Source organism: Pholcus phalangioides, unplaced genomic scaffold (assembly GCF_987345545.1).
Source record: "Pholcus phalangioides strain wild (caught in Gottingen) unplaced genomic scaffold, Ppha-v1.0 ptg000008l_1, whole genome shotgun sequence".
NCBI classification, from domain to species: Eukaryota; Metazoa; Arthropoda; class Arachnida; order Araneae; family Pholcidae; genus Pholcus; species Pholcus phalangioides.
The window spans coordinates 25,766,718-25,784,023 of NW_028301601.1; the positions used below are offsets into that span (position 1 = coordinate 25,766,718).

The following is a 17,306-nucleotide window of genomic DNA, read 5'->3' on the forward strand; positions in this document are numbered from 1 at the left end:
GGTAATTAACATATTTTTGTTGATTTACCTCAGCATTAATATGTGCATTTTCGGCTATTTCTTCCAATCTCGATTTAAGTTCTATTAAATATTCACTTGCACTTTTAGTAGTTCCCGTTGGTAAAGGTAATGCATTGGTCATAACATTTTTCAACAAATTTAACACTCCTCTGGGTTTTCGCCCAAACATCATTTCGAACGGTGCGTATCCAATAGTGCTATTGGGTACCTCATTATAAGCCCAGACACAAAATGGAATACATTTATCCCAATCCCTTGGGTTCTTCCTCAATTCAAAATGTATCATATTTTTCAGAGTCTGGTTATATCTCTCAACCAATCCTGAACTCTGAGGATAACCTGGAGTACTAAATCTGGGAGATATACCTAATACCTCTTCGAATTTAACTGTGAGTGCACCAGTGAAATTTGTTCCTTGGTCGGAGGCAATAACATCAGGGATACCATATTTCTGAAAAATAGTCAAAAGTGCGTCACAAGTAGCCTTTGCAGACAAAGATCGTAAACACACTGCTTCTGCGTATCGTGAATGTTGATCAATAATCGTAAGAACGTATTTATGCCCCCTTGACGATGGAGGAGAAATTTCGCCTATACAATCAACATTAATTACCGACCAAACCTTTTCGGGTCTTTCCACCTTTGTTATGGGTATACGGTCGTATCTAGTTATTTTTCTTCTCAATTGACACTCCTGACAGCGATCACAATACTCTCTCACTTCTGCCTTCATCCCAGGCCAAAAAAAAGAAAGTTTTATTCTTTCCAACGTTTTTCGGAAACCATAATGACCAGCAAAAACAGCTTTATGTGCTATTTCTAAAACCCTTTTTCTTCGATTCGTCGGCAAAACCAGTTGACAGATTACAGTATCCTGTACGTATTCACGATGGTAAAGATAACCATCCATGATCACAAAACCTTCTTTCCCTCTGTCAGCCATCTGGAATGGTCCCTTCAAACTATCGTCTTCCCGTTGTTCTTCTTTCAAGCGTTCTCCCTCCGATTTCGCGGAATTCGCCTGCTCATTTATGTCTCCTAAACCCTCTTGTCTCTGTCCCCTGTCACAATCGGATCCCCTCATTGACATCTCTTCTTCCTGTTGTTTTTCGGTGGGTGGTAAAACGACTTCCTCTAAATTGGTCGCCGCCACCTCTTTCTTTCTTTGCGAACGCGTTGTTACTTGACCGACGTGCACGTTCCCCTCGGACGACGGAAAAATTCCTTTGTGTCGTATAGCCAATGCATTGAAATCCCCCAGAGAAAGAAGACCCTCTCTACTTAGCTTTGGGGCAATAGCACAGGTGGTCTCTATCCCATTGTCTCCGGAATGTAGCCCTCTCTCAGCTATTCTCAACTTTAGAACTTTCAAAGGTACTCGTATACTGTCCCCGAAGGCACCGTATAAGCGGACAAAACCCTTCACTGGTTCCTTTTCTTCCCCCATCAGTCCTTGACGAATACAAGTGATGTCGGCACCCGAGTCCAACCTGAATTCTGCCTCCCCTTCGGCACTAGCCACAACGACATTCTTCAGCGTCAAAGGAATATCTTCCGCCTTGAGCGGCAGCTCCATTGTTCTCAAGTCAACACTGACCCTTGCAACCAAGTCATCTCTAGAATGCCCTTCTTCCTCTGCTGTACCCCCCTTTGCACCTGTTTTTCTCTTAGAACAAAATCTTGCAATATGTGCTGTGGAATTACAAATATAGCATTTTTTTAATAGATTTTTGAGGGTGGATGTAGATTTGAAATTTTTGTTACTGGAAAATGGTTGTTTAGGAATCGTGTTGTGAATGTTTGTGTACGAAATCGAATTAGTGAAAATATCGGCCTTTTGCGCTATTTCATGGGCTGTTAGTGTATCCTGCCCCTCCTGTTGTAATATGTGTGACCTAACCTCTGGTTGTAGACAATCCTTCAACTTGTCAGCAGTTAACAACTGTGTAAGGTCTTCCAATGTTTCGACATGCCTACTCTGTATATAATAACGCAAATATCGTTCTATTTTCGTGGCAAACTGGAAAAAAGATTCATGATTTAGTTTCCTTAAGGAATTAAATTCCTGTCTTAGGTTTTCTGGAGAAACTCTTAGTTCTTCGAAAATCGTATTTTTAACTAAGTTAAAATTCATTATCTCCTCACTATCCAATTTTCTGTAAACATGATTCGCTAATCCTGCTTCCAATAAACAGAGTAACACTTTGCTCTTTAACTCTTCCGGCACAGAAAATGTCAAAAAATTTCTTTCCAAGGTTTCAAAAAATCCTATCACCTCAATCGGACTTTTGGGACACCTTCCCGATGATTCCTTAATTAGTCTGACAAATTGGCCCATCATATCAACTTTTCTCTCTACGTTGTTAGTGCCTGAGCCAGATGGATTTTCCATGGACGATTCTTTACCCAATCGCTCCATCCTGATCTTTTCCAGCTCTACTTCCATCTCCCGACCCACATTTTGCTCTCTTTGTAACCGAATTTTCAGCTCCAGGATTCGGGCTTCCGAATCAAGTTCCCTTGTTCTATCCCGTTCCATTGTCTCCTCAATAGACCCATTGGTTCTGTCTCCCACATTTCCATCGAATTCTTGCATATCTTCGTCGACTCTACTTAACTTACGACGCCTACCTCTCTTACCCGCCATTATGCAAGTTTCCCAGAATTATAGAACCAAAACAACAGAACAAAATAAAATGATAACTCCCAAAACTAAACTTAAAATTAAACGTTACAGATAAAGGCTCTCGGCAAACACTAACACGAGTAAACGCTCACGAAAGGAGAAAAACCATGCGGTACTCACCCAGTTCCATCGTTGTCATAGCCATCACGCCGTAATACTTCCACCACGTCATTATCACTTATGACCACAGCATGTCCAATACCATGTGCGCTGAATGTTCACTACCATGTGCGCTGAATGTTCACTACCATGTGCGCTGAATGTTCACTACCATGTGCGCTGAATGTTCACTACCATGTGCGCTGAATGTTCACTACCACGTGCGCTGAATGTTCGGGATGCTCTCAATTGCAAAGTTCGGCACTACACCACTGGAAAGTATAGCATATCACCAACTTCACTCCGTCACATTTTCATCCTGTCGACACGCGCCATTTTGTTGTGAGGCCAGCTGACCCCACTGGTTCGTTGGTTTCGTAGTAATTGAATCAAAAAAACCACGCGAGTGAGACGAAGTTTCAGAACAAAATTAATGTATTATATTCCTTAAGACATGGTACAATTATAACGCTATATACAAATTGAGACAATTAATGAAAATCTTTGTTTTCCTCGGACTGTCCAAGTCCATGACCTCCTCCTTCGGTCCCGAAAGTCGCTCTCCTCACTCTCACTTTCTTTTTCTCCTCCCCTAAATCAAGCGTCTCCTTTCCTCACACCCCCTTGGGTCTTTTCTTTCCTCCGTTTCCGTTTCTCTTCTCCCTCGTTCTGGTGAGAGATCGTCGGAATGGAGGGGTCGTAACGTCACAGTCCGTAAAAGAGGGGTGTCCGTTAAGAAGGGTTTTACTGTATTAAATCTGAGAAAATATGCGAACCCATAAAAAGAGGGAAACAAGTTTTTATAATGCATATTTTCTGTATTTCTTAGCGCATATTCATATACGAAGCCAATTGTCATGCAAATAAGCTTCACGTTTTTCATTAGGGAATTTCTCTTGAGTAGGCCAGTATCTCCGCACAAATAAGAACAATATTTTGCTCTAAGGAGAAATGAAGTAACACCGGTAACAAAACGGAAACAGCGGTCAGAGGTGGATGAAATAGTGGGCTGTTAAAAATAGCGGTTAAAAATGGCGAATTTTTTCACCTGAGATTTAATATTTGACAAAAAAAAACAAGCCTGCAGGGGTTGACAAATATCAGGTGCAGATCGCCATAGCGACTATAAAATTGGCATTGGCGCCATCAGGAAGAAAATGCTTTAAAAATGACTAAACGTTCACATTTCTTAGATTTATTCCCATAAAAAAAAAAAAAAATTGTGCCTTTCTTAGTTACTTTTATCCAGAACCAATAAACGAGCAAAAATATGCCTACTAGAAAACATTGAAAACAATTATACAGTAGGCTTACAGAATTATATTTACGTGTAAGAAAAAAATCAATAAACTAGAGCCCCTCTTCCGCCACCTATCAAATAAAACTGTTAAAATTCTTCAATTTAAATCAGTGACCAGATTTATGTACTGTATCAAAAAAAAGGCAATATGATAAAACATTAGTTAATATTTTATAAACAATGATATCAATTGAATTATAAAGTTTACGTCGAAATTTTACAAGTTGTTGTCGGTTAGCGCGTCTGTCGTTCTCCTCGTTGCAGAGTATGAAGCAGGGCCGTCTTAAGAGCATCACGGGTCACCGGGCCAAGTGATTTTTCTGAGGCCCTACCAGGCAAATTCTCGGAAAATTCAACTACTTCTCATTTTTTGAGGCCCCCTATTCTCTCGAGGCCCCCTGGTCGGCCCATGCGTTAAGACGGCACAGGTATTAAGGAGAGAGATAAACTGATTCATTTTCACTGGTGCTTGGTTTCAAGAAATTTGGCTGGTGCCTAAATATTTTATTTATTTATTTTTTTTCAATTTGTCAAGCCCTGCTGGGCCGTACCTAAAACGTCAACTTGTGGTCGGTTCTGAAAGAGAAGAAAACGAACGATTTTCGTGGCATATTTTGTGTTGAATTTCAGTATTGCTTGGCCACAAACCTCGAAAGCAATACTCTCCATTGATCTGTCTAATATCCGAGGCAACTCGAAAAAGAACATCATGAGAAATATGCGTGTTACTAATTCAAAGCCTTAAAAAAAAGAAATGTGCGGCCATCAACTTGAAGGCCATTTTCATTTCCACTTTTTATAACTATGTGCCATCTTGGGAGAAGTAAGAGAACTAACTCTTTCTCTTCCATATATACTTTTTTTCTCCAAGTTATATTTTCTTTCTTTCTGACGAAATCACCCACTATCATCACGGTACTGAACTTAGCTGTAGTGTGTGCGCGCATGTCTTTCCTTCAGTAGGAGGGGAAAAAAAATGGAAGTAATTCGGACGTATATGAGGACATGAGGTTAATGCTGTATGGATAACTGTGAGTTCCATTATTATCAAAAATCCTGACGGTGTTATTATAGCACTCCTCTTTTTCTTTCGCTTTTCTGTGTGTGTGATCTCGCCCAGTTGATCTCTGGTGACGTCGCTGTCGTCTCATTCGTTTCTGGGAAACCTAATCCTCCCACGATTTCTGTGTCTTTGTGGCCCCCTTTTCGAAAGGTATAAGAAAGAAAGGAAAAAAAGGTCTATCACAAATGAAATAGTCCAGTTTCTCAAACTGTTGCCAACACGTCTTAATCAACTTTTTCTTTTTTTGTTTCGGATCTTGCTTCATTCATCGGTCGAAGTTCTTTTCCTACTTTTTTTTTTTGTACCGAAAATACTCGGTTTTTTGACGTGTCCAGCTCCAAGTCCTGTTATTGCGTGCCTGGTGTGCGTTATATATATATATATATGAGTTTCGAACGAGTTGGGTATGGCGTGTGTGTGTGTGTGATACTCAACTGTGCGTGTTCTGCTTGCTGTACGAGAAATTATATTCTTTTTTTAGTTTTTGTTTCTCCCTTTTTTGCTAAGGTTTCCTCCTCGGTTTTTGTTCTGTGTGTTTTTCCTTTTATTGCTTTCCCGCAAAAACTCCTGTTTCATATATATATATATATATATCTGGGAAATTCTAGTAATATCCGAAAACATGGATGTAAGATGCATTATGGGTGTGAAGAAATTTCCATATTATTCTCGGATTGGTGAATTCGTGAAGTTTGTTTTCTGAATGGTCTGGACCCGAATTTGCTAGTTTTTATTTTTCTTCCTTGTTTTTTTTGTCTGTAAATTTCAAAGTTTTAAACGGATTACTATTTTCACAGATATATATATGTTTTTTTCTTTCGGTCTAGAGTCTGTTTTCGGTTTCAGTTCTCTCTCGACGTTTCTCCAACACAGATTGTTGTTATCTTTAGGAGATTGAGTGAATGCAAATAATAATGAATACCGTGATACCTCGGCTTAAAAACTTTTCGGCTAACGGTGATTTTTTTTCCGCGATTTTTCTGCCTCGGCTAACGAAGACAAGTGTCAATTGTTTCATCCTTTTCTTGTGGGTGTGAATGAAATGGAGATGCCGGCCATATAGACGTCAATTTATATCTTATTACAGCTTGATTGATGAGATTGGTATATTTTAGATTGGATAAACTCACTTCCAGATTCTATCACATACAAGACAAAAATTATTCTTTGATTATTTATATAAGGACTATTACGATTACGGACTGATTATCTGTGGATGATGCTATATGATCACAATTTTTACTCCAGATTATTTATTGTATATATATGTATATCATTGTTATTTTCACATAAATCAATAAATTTCCGGATACACCCATCCCCCGGGAAAGCTTCGATATCTCTCTGAGATGGGAAGCGGGGTGTGTCCGGTCCTTCAATGTTCAATGTTGATATGGATGCACAAGCTGTCCTAACACAGCAGCGTTGTGAGCTGAAATTTTGCGCAAATCATCATCGGAATTATTGTCGCACGAGCCCTATTAAGTGATTTTCCACTTCAGAATCACTTCCCAGATGTATCTCCATTTCTCGTTTGTAAAGTTTTTGAATCATTTAATGTAGAATGAAAGATTAAGCCTACGAGAAAATGTATTAAAAAAATGTCTAGAGTTGAATGTTTTTCAGCTCACACTGTTTTGTGTCGTTAAATTGAACGTTCTTTCAGCGTGAAACTCCTATCGAACTGATCGTTCTGGTCTTTCTATCATATCTTATATTTTTTATCTGTATGATCTGATGAGACAAAGAAATGAGCTGATCAAATCACAAAGTGATGGGGGACACCTATGAACCGGACTGTGGGTTGTGTACACAGTGTAATATGAAAAGATCTTTATATAGAGTTTCTTCATCTTCTTGTAAATTCTCATATGTCTAAAAATAGTCTTCCCTAATGCTGGCTTTAGTCCGTTCCCCGTCGCTGTGGTGGTCGAATGGTCATAGTGTCGGACTCGCATCGCGACGTCCCGGGTTCGAATCCCACCGACGCCACAGTGGTGGTCGGCTTAAGTGGTTTTTTATGGTTTTCTATGGTTCCCAACTTCAAGGCGCAAATGCGAGCCGGTCTACCCGTTAAAAAGCCTCGCCGCAGAATTGCAACGGCACATTATTCAACCATTATACTTCACGCATAGTTAAAAAAATGGATGGCAGATGGCAGCATTGCCCATAACAAACATTACACAGAAACAAACTTCAGGAAAGTTCACTACACGTACACACACATTCCAACATGTATCAATTCGTTAGAGGTTCCGCAGAGGAATATGGGCGAGGTGCATACCTGGTTTAGTAGTAGTCGGTTCTCTCCCCCCCCCCCCCACTGAATGAACACCAGAACTTTATCCCGTTGCCGAGATCTCTTCCAACCCAGCTTCGTGGCAGAGCCCAAAACCCCCCCCCCTCCCCCAATGAGTACAATTTTAAGATTGGTAGACTTCAATTGTTCCATAAAAGAAATTGTGGAATTTTTACAAATAACTTTTTCTTTCGAGAAAAAAAAGACATTTTTTCTTTAACTTACTGTTACCGGCGCGGATTCGTTCATGGAGCTTATTGTTCCATGAAAGAATCTGCGCCATCTCTATCGGTAAATTTTATTGTTTGGAAAAGAAATAACGCCATCTTTATCGGTGAATTATTGTTCCGCAAAAGGAATTACGCCATGTAAATTGTTGTTCCGTAAAAGAAATTGTAGTATCTTTATTGATGAGAATTATTGTTTTTTCTCCCCTTAAAAGAAATTTTAACTTCTTTATCAATAATTTAATTGTTCCGTAAAAGAAAGAAATCTCGAAGGTATTCAACGGTAACTCAAAGCAAATTTTTGCATCTTTACCTTTCCATAAAATAAATCACGGCAACTTTGCCAGTAACTTTTATTTTTTATTAGGTAAACAAATTTGCGACGCTTTTATTGGTAACTTATTGTGCCACCAAAAAAACTCTGGCATCTTAATCGGTAACTTACTGTTGCATGAAAGAATATTCTCCATCTCTATCGGTAAATTTTATAGTTCGGGAAAGAATTAACATTTTCCTCGGTAAATTAAGCAAAAGAAATTGCGCCATGTAAATTGTTGTTCCGTAAGAAAAATTGCGGCATTTTTATTGGTAAATTATTGTTTACTAAAAGAAAATTGCGACTGAAAATCGGTATACCTTCGATCATTACATAGGCAAAAAAGAACATCTGAGAGTAGAAAACCTTAACTTTGATCATACTCATTATTGTATCCCCATACTGAGTTGGCCTCTGACCTTGATGCGTGAAGGGAGGGTTTATTTTTCAAGGAGGGGAAACTTTCTAAAATAGCTCAAAAGACGCCAACGCAAAATACTAACCTGCTCCTTTTTCCTGCGACCTTTTTACCGAAAGAAGATGAATGGAATCGCCCTTCGTGACGTTTCATGACGTAGCCAGAGGCCAACTCAGTGTGGGTTTACAATACACACGAATACATACGAAACGTGCATACCTCTGAATCGGTAGCATTCAGCGAATCTCTTTAAATTAGTGCGCCCTAATCAGGGTAAAATTCGGTATCGAGCTGATCGATATCATCTTCAGGCATACTTATCTCACGCAAGCATCCACTGATATGAAGATGACTTAGGACGATTTAGTCAACTTTTGAAATAGGAGGGAAAAGAACCTGAATACTGAACGTCAATCGCGGCTCGTTTGGCCAAGGATAATGCCAAGCCGTGCAATTAATGATCGCTTTTCGAGTTTGATGCATGCGCGAGGCGGAAGTTCGATCCGAAAACATATCGTATACATTTCTTGAATAGTTAGCGCAGTCAGCTAACATTTAATTGCTGCATTCAGTTGGGGGGAGGTGAGCATTAGTTATTCATTGTACTACTGCTACTACATGATGACTGCTATTGCAAAATACCCGCATTTACGAATTCTCTTCAGTGCACTCTGCTCGTTACTTGAGCACAGGGAGTGGAGAGTTGAGCCGCGGGAGTGAGGCTCTGAAATGTGAGAAAATGTCTGATATATAGGGTGATTACAGTTCATCCTGCTTGTAACGTTTTTTAAAAATACCGTCATGAGAAAACGTTGTAAGCGGGAAAACGCTTTAAATGGGAAATTTCAATGAAAATTAGTTAGAGTTGGAACCACGAAAATAAATCGTACCAAGTGGGAAAACGTTCTAAATGGAAACGGTATAAGTGGGATCGACCGTTGCCGCATTTTACTCGCGAACCGTTGATCCTAGAGGCACACTTCCAATTAAAAAAATTATCCAAATAGCATGTGTGTGTGTGGAACTGAGCAGTCGCTGAGATATTTGAATTCTGAAATCGGAGGGGAAAAAAGTTGAAAAAAAAAACCAGCATAAACTAACGAGTAATGCTTCTTTTCTTGCTTTATGCTGTTCTTACCCAACTTTCCTCTGATTTTTTTAAGTTCGAATATCTCTGCGAATATAGCGCTTCCAGAAACGTGGAAGTTTATTTTGTTGACCTTGGGGAGACAGGGCAACAACTTTCAAACTTAGGTTTGAGCCCAGGGTGTCCGTATAAAAAGTAATTTTTTTTTATTTTAATAACTTTACAACCACTTGGGATATGAATGACGTATCTGGGGTGCACATGTTCTTTAGATACTTTCTCTAAGCAGAAGTATGCCTCTAGGATCAACGGTTCACCAGTAAAACGCAGCAAGGGGAATTCAGTAATCACCCTGTATATGAAGTCACATGATCAAGCTTATTGCCCTATCAGTTTGTATAATTCATCTATTAATATGCCATTAAATCACCCATGGCAGCTGTGAAAACAGTTTCTTTATTGCCTGTTATTTAAATTTACTTCTTGTATGCACAATGTCTAGGGCCCTATAAATTATGTGAAAGTGTTTCTAAGAATTATGCACCTCTAGTACTTCAATTTATTAAAATCATGCATGCAATCTAAGAAGATAACTCATTCCTATATATTAATTTGCAATTATACTTATAACTGTAAAACATTCTTTGATTTAATCCAAAGTACCACTTGTCTGTTTTTGAGTGCTATTGTTGAAAATTCTCTGGCTGGGATGAAGTTTAAAATTCCGAAAAGGACCATAGGAGGAAACTCTAGTCTTGTTTTATGGCAGTTGAGCATATAGTCTTCAATGAAGGAGAAAGCTAAAAAAAAAGATTCGTTTTCAGTTGCACTTAATTTTTAATAGGAGAAATTATCATTTCTTTGTAAGAATTCCTTGGGAAAAACTTCCTGCAAAAATCCTGTTGAGTGATGATCACATGTGATCTGTAGTTTCTTCTGCAGGGATCTTAGTTATTTAAAAAGTCAGGGAAATGAAAAGGCCAGGAAAATATACAAATATTTGATAACATTCGGGAAAAAATTCTGCGAAGGTAAAAAACAAACTATAAAAAACTTTGGAAGGTTAAAATTTTGAGACATGTATGGGTGATTCTCACAAAATTGGCCTAAATTGTGTTCCCAACAGATTGATTACATTATACTTATTTGAAACAGAACTTTCCCCCCGTAATTTTCTATTTATATTCCAGTTTCTGACAAGTCGTCATTCTGTTTTTAATTATTTCTCCTTGCCGTCACTAGCTCATTTTTCAAATTTTAAAATTAAAGCTTTTTATCTTAAATTTTAAAAAAGATATCCTTTTTTTCCATAATAAATATTTTTAGGACCATTATATTTTCATGTTTCATCTTTTTAACAATTTTAAATATTTTTTATCAATAGTTTATAAGGAAATCAAATTTTTTCCCAAATTTTGGAAATTAATTTCTTTTTCGTTTATGACATTTGAAGAACATTGATTGAAGTGCTACAACAGCTGTTGCCACCTATCAAATTTTGTGTTGAGAAGGTTAAGAAGAATGCAGCCATCACTTGAACTCTCTTTGAAATTAATTGGAATTATAAATTAATTCAAAAATTAGGTTTATTCAGGAAAAAATAGTTGAGGATTAATTGTCCTTCTCCTAGCAAGTTCTTTTTTCCTTTGTGAGAAATATATAATTTAAAATTATTTTCACTTTACCTCGTGTTCCACTTTAGACAAATCTATTATTTCTGAAAAGCACATGTTTTCAACATGCTTAATTTTTCATCAGTGTCACAAAATGTATGGAAAATGTCTTTCTCCGGGAATTAGGTAACCAAAAGGAAGGTTTGGTCATAGTAAGTTAGGGAGGATAAAAATTAAAAAATCCAGATTTCTCTTGGTTGCAACATCAAGTTGCAATAATGCTCCATCTCTAAAGGCTTTGCTTTAAGAATTCCTGTTGTGCTCTAGCAAAACAAAGACAAATTATAAATCTGTTGTCCCTGTAAAATTGACAAAAAAAAAAGGAACATGAAACACAAACAAGAAAATGAAATATGAAAGCAATTGACAAAAAAAAATTTCTAATAATATCGGTGCTTGTCAAAAATAAAGATGAGCAACAAAAATAAATGGAACGTGTTGCAAATGTCAATCTTAAATATCGAATTAGTGCTGAAATAGGCAAAATGCCATGTCAGATTTGCCTAGCTCTTAACATGCTAAAACTTAAAATTGATTTTTTCTCACCATTAGTTCTGAACAAACTTCATTGTTGAGTATATTTTATTTATGAGCAGAAAAAGAAGTGTCCCCCCCCCCTAATTTTTTGGTTTTTTTATTGACATTTATTTTTTAAATTTGTTTTCGTTTTTTGCCCAATTTCGTGAGAATGACCCATATGTTTTTTAGGCAGGGACATGATCAAGCAGATTTTACTGGGAACTCTTTTTTTGGCGTTAACTGTAGATAATTCCACCAAGCAATCTTGCCTCATTCGGCATACAGTATACAATGATGTATTCACTTCACATTTGGGTCATGCAGGTGGAAAAATGAGCTCTGCAAAGCTAACTTCACTATTGAGGATATGTATAGATGCCACTGATATTACACCTTACTTTTGTCAAACCAAGAAATCCAAAGCGCTCACCTCTAGCAGATTGAGATACAAATGGAAATGCTGTGGATTTCTATAAAGAGACAGAATTCAGTAGTAGAAGAAAAAATAAATTATGGAAATGTGCACTCTTGACATAATTCATAGGACCCTAAATATGACACATATACACTAGTATGTTCAAAAAGTTCCAGAATACTTTTTATATTTGAAAAGATTAAGCATATAGATATTTATTTAAAAAATTTCTTTTGAAGTAGATTACCTACGCAATTCAATCTTTTTGTGTGCCAGATTCTTGAGTGCCTCTGATGCTTCTCGCTGTAGGTTTCCTCTTCGGAGCTTGAGAAGTGTCACCTCTGAAGCTGTATCGATTGGTCTTACTCTCCCCCATGTGATTTCTTGTCTTTTTTTTCAATTGATGAATCTGTGTGCTTATTTGAGTCTGAAAATTGTCCCTTTATTTAAGAAACAAAGCTTTTCAAGTTTGGAAAAGGAGCAAGGAGAGGCAGTTTTTCCTTTGAACCACGCTCATTCTGTTTTAAATAGGAAGAGTTCCTGAACTTTTTGGACCTGCTAGTGTAACTATAACACATGATACCGCAGGCAGATTTTATGAAATTCTCCTCCATGAATGGTCTTTAGCTAATCACATCTGTTATTTTCAGATTTTACGCTAAGGGAATATGTCAAATTTCTGAAAAGTAAGTTTATAATGAGAGGCAGGTTGTTTTTTGTGAATAATAATCTGAGAGGGTTGTTCAATGAGTAACAACTCTATAGGAATTGCTACTTTCAAATATGCAATTTTAACCTCATTTTAGAATTTACTATGAAATATAACTGTCTAAAATTTGAATTACCATGTCATACCCGTTTATAACAAACTTCCAGAGAAAGTTTGATTTGCTATATCCATTTCAATACGGGCACATTCCCCCAGTACTGAACCAAAAAAATTTTCTATTATAAATGGATGACTGTAAAATATAGTTGTTATATTAATGGAAGGGTTACGTTACATAAATTTTGTCTAAAGACTGGGTGGATATTTGTGGATTGTTGCTCATTTAACAATCCTTATGCATAATTTTTTTTTCAATATTTTTATGTATTTGTATGAATTTCGAAACTTTGTTACTTTAACTCTTTTGTTTATGTATGATGCAACAAACTATATATTCAGAAGAAACTTATCTTTCAGTAAAGGTAATGCCAGGCATCCTCAACATGGTGCTCTCAGAATGAAGCACCCAGGAACATTCACTGTTCCCTGTCTGAGCATTGGTGAATACCAAGTGTGGCGGGTGGGGGGGGCAGGTTGTTCCCTCCACCCTCCCAGTATGCTAAAAGAATTGTATTAGTGTCGTAAATGGATTACCTCTCTACTTGTTCATTGTACCTAACCTGAAGGATTTGCCCCGCCCCTGTCCAAGATCCTGTATACACTTATAGTCTGAGTTTATGCATATAAATACTCTTCTGATGCTGGGGTTCTTGGTGCTGGAGACTCAAAATTATTGGAGGTTCTTCTATTTTTTATTTAATCATGCTGTCTTTATTATTCAGGTAATTTAGATTGGAACATAAATGTTTCATCATTTCAGAACTAGAACATTGTTATAGTGTTATGTTGAATACAATTCATACTCGATTGATTTCCATGATATTTTTTTACATATGAATTTGAATATATTAATTTTGTATTTAAAATAAATTTTAATGCAGGTTTTATTTTGCCAGCTATTTTACCTGATCATGAAATCAATTTTTCTTCCTAGTTATCTTTGTAAGGTAATTGATTATATTATATCGAGTATATCTGTGTCTAATTGTTTTCCCTCTCCAAATTGTTTTTCAGATCCACCTCGAATAGAAACCTATCCTCAGCATCAAACTGTGGCCAGCGGTGGGATCGCAGTTTTTGTTTGTACGGCAGTGGGCAACCCAAACCCACAGATTGAATGGCGGAAAAATGGCAAACGAGTCACAACACAGCGTTACACGACATTGGACATGCCCAATGGGTCAGTTTTAAGGATAGAACCCGTCAGAGCTGGAAGAGATGATGCCACATATGAGTGTGTTGCAGAGAATGGAGTTGGGGAGCCTGTTCGTGCTCTTGCAAACCTCAATGTTCTTCCTGGTAAGTCCTCTGTGATTTCTTGAGATATTGAATAGAGACCAGAAATTTCTCGATGTTAATTAGTGAGAGATTACAACAGATGAACATTATATCATCATTCTAACACCCTGAAAATACCACTTTTGGAGTAGAGAAACAGTCAACCCCCCCCCCCCACTTCAGTATTTATCAAAGTGTGTGTGTTGTAGCTCCAACCTTTGTGAGGGGCAACATGGTGAACTGGAGATATTGATTTGTGTTCGTCTTTATGCTTTGGAATGGCTCTTTTACAAGTGAGAATATCTACTAATCTATTCTGGGGAGCCACAGATGAATTGGGCACGAGAGCCATGGGTTGTTTGAGAACCACTGCCCTAATTTGATGGGTTTACTTGAGTTAACAAATTATTATGGGTCACTGTGTGTATATTTATGCTCATCTCAACCCCTGGTTAATAATTTTTCTTGATTTAACAAATGAAAGTTTCAGTCATTAGTTAAATTAGGGGTTCAACCAGGGTTGTCAAATTTGCTCCCCAGGTAGATACTCATCCTCTCCCTCCCCCCCCCCCCCCCTGGCTGGGTTTTTTAGGGAGAAATTGTTTTCGAAGAAAATGTGTTGCTTTCAGGGTGAAATTTTATTTTGAGGTTGGTTTACACATTTCAAAAACTGCTGCGTAGTGCAATGTCTAAAATATGTATATTTTGAAGTATCTTTAAATGATTTTTTTAGGAGCAAAAATGTGGTAATTTCTTGGAACCACAAACACACTTTTTTAAAATAATGGTTCTGGTTACATAGCTAAAGGTTTTATTTTTGACGGATCAGGATATTTTTGGATACAATTTCTGTGGGGTTTGAAAAATTTGGGGGGGGGAGAAAAATTCAGACATCGTCCTGATTTCTCAGAATTTTCATTATCCAAATTTATTTATTTTACCACAACCAATCTTCTTGCTACAGTTCTGCATACAACTCAAGGTTCAGATACAAGTATGCTGGTTTTAGGTGTGTTTGTGTGTGAACACTTATTCCCTTGTTTTTTGTCAATTGTTTTTTGTTCCCTTGTTTGTCAATTTTATTAATCAAATATTTATTTTAACTTGCACCAAAAATGTAAATTTAGTTACAATATAAGATGTACGCATAAAGGATGTACATACATGTTTAAGTTTGTTTTGAGGTTGTAGAAAATGTAAATTTGTTCCCCCAAAAAACCTGGGTTTTTTTTAGAAAAATCTGCCCAGGTTGAATTTTTTTTATATAAAATCCTGGGTTTTTGCAACCTGGGTTCAACTGCACTTGAAATTGACAGCAAATGATTTAGAACAGTGTTTCGCAATTGAAGATGCCTGGACCCCCATGGCTCCATTGCCTTTTTTATTTGGTTTCCAACTTCGAGGGGCGAATGCAAGCCAATCTCCCCGTTAAAAAGTCTCGCCACAGAGAGCAATAGGCCTACAACAGTAAAATCTTTAATTATTATACTTCACTCATAGTTCGAAAAATGGGAGGCAGATGACAGCACTATAAACAAGCTTCACATTCGGTTCACAACACAGACACACACACACTCCAACATGTACCGATTCGTTAGAAGTTCTGCAGAGGAATATAGACGAGGTGCATGTGGGGTTTAGTAGCCTTTTTATTGGGGAGTCCACAGTCCAATTCTGAAATTATAAAAAAATATATATAAATAAATAACGCTAAGCTGATAAAAGTAATAAAAATTACTTAAAAAGAAAAATTTTAATTCAATTTACACACAATAGGACCATTGTAATGTTAGTAGACTGCAGTAGTGATGATAGATGGCCGTTGTTCTTGCTGCTATAAATGGGGGGGGGGGGGTCCATAACAGTCACCAAGATTTCTGGGGGCCCCACAACTGTAAGCGAGGGGTCCATGACAGGCACTAAGATTTTCCTGGGGGAGGGGTCTATGACTAAAAGTATTTGGGAACCGCTGCTTTAGAACATTTTCTGCTTCAAGGGAAAAAGTTAGTCAAATTTTTGTATTTATTACAATTCTAATTTGTGATAATTATTTTTTTCCCCATGTGTAGAAGATGCACTACCAGAAGGGTTCCCCAGATTTGTAAGACAGCCAAATATGCAAGGTATCGAGAAAGGTCGAAATGCACTCTTACCATGCCAGGTGGATGGTAATCCAGAGCCTCGTGTGAAGTGGCTGAAAAACATGATTCCTCTCGACATGTCTATTCCTCGATACTCCCTTGTTCAGGGATGTGAGTATATTTGTTCGTCTTGTTTGTACAGTAGTGCAATTTAGGATGTTTAAGTGTCAGATGATCAGTATTCAAATGAAACTAAATTTACTTATAACCAGCTGAAATTTCAAAAAATTCACTTTCAATACTGTGAAATCCAAATGACAGGGTGATCAATCACAATGTAACATTATGTGAATTGTCATGTGCCAGCTCTTTTTTTTCCTCACAATCATGTGACTAAATTACTGAGGGTTCATGGCAGGGTAACAAATGGCTGTGGCTGATCTCAGTGAGTCCAATTATCAGTGGTACCTTGGTACTCATCGCTAATCAACAGGACCGCAACTTAGGGAGGGCAGAGGGGGGTCAGGTGCCCTGGTTGCTGGACCAGGAAAAGCTTCAAGTTTACTCTTTTATATGAACTGGGAAGCGGGGGGGGGGGGGAGATGATAAAATATATGCTGACCTCAGGTGGCAGAATAAATTTTTTTTTCTAGTGGGCAGCCTGGCTAATAATTAATTCTAAAGCACATGGGGAGTGCTAAAACTGTTCAGTACTGAGTTCATGTAGTAATTTCCATGCCAAAAGGGGTCGAGCAGAAGCATTTACCAAGCACCTGGAGATTGATAGTGATGTAAATGAAGTGACGATTTCTGAGTGCATATCAATTTGCTGAGACTTTTTATTCTTGTAAAAAAAAATTGATGATTAACTATAGTTACCTATCACCTATAGTTAGAGTTAGCAGGTTCTGAGCTGTCTACAACTACTTTTGACTACCCATCTGAAATTTATGAAATTTTGGGAGCCTCTTGATGAAGGAATGAGAAAGCAATTG

General features: G+C 37.5%; 1 protein-coding gene across 3 annotated transcripts in view; it reads left to right on the top strand.

Annotated features, from left to right (window-relative positions):
* The window catches only part of LOC149084090 (tyrosine-protein phosphatase Lar-like), a 205,455-nt gene that overhangs the window by 129,614 nt on the left and 58,535 nt on the right, over window positions 1-17,306 (top strand). For all 3 annotated transcript variants that reach the window (XM_089234444.1, XM_089234443.1, XM_089234445.1), the window contains 2 exons: window positions 13,967-14,251; window positions 16,300-16,482. In XM_089234444.1, the coding sequence (XP_089090570.1) occupies window positions 13,967-14,251; window positions 16,300-16,482 (468 nt within the window). The remainder of the gene's footprint in view (window positions 1-13,966; window positions 14,252-16,299; window positions 16,483-17,306) is intronic.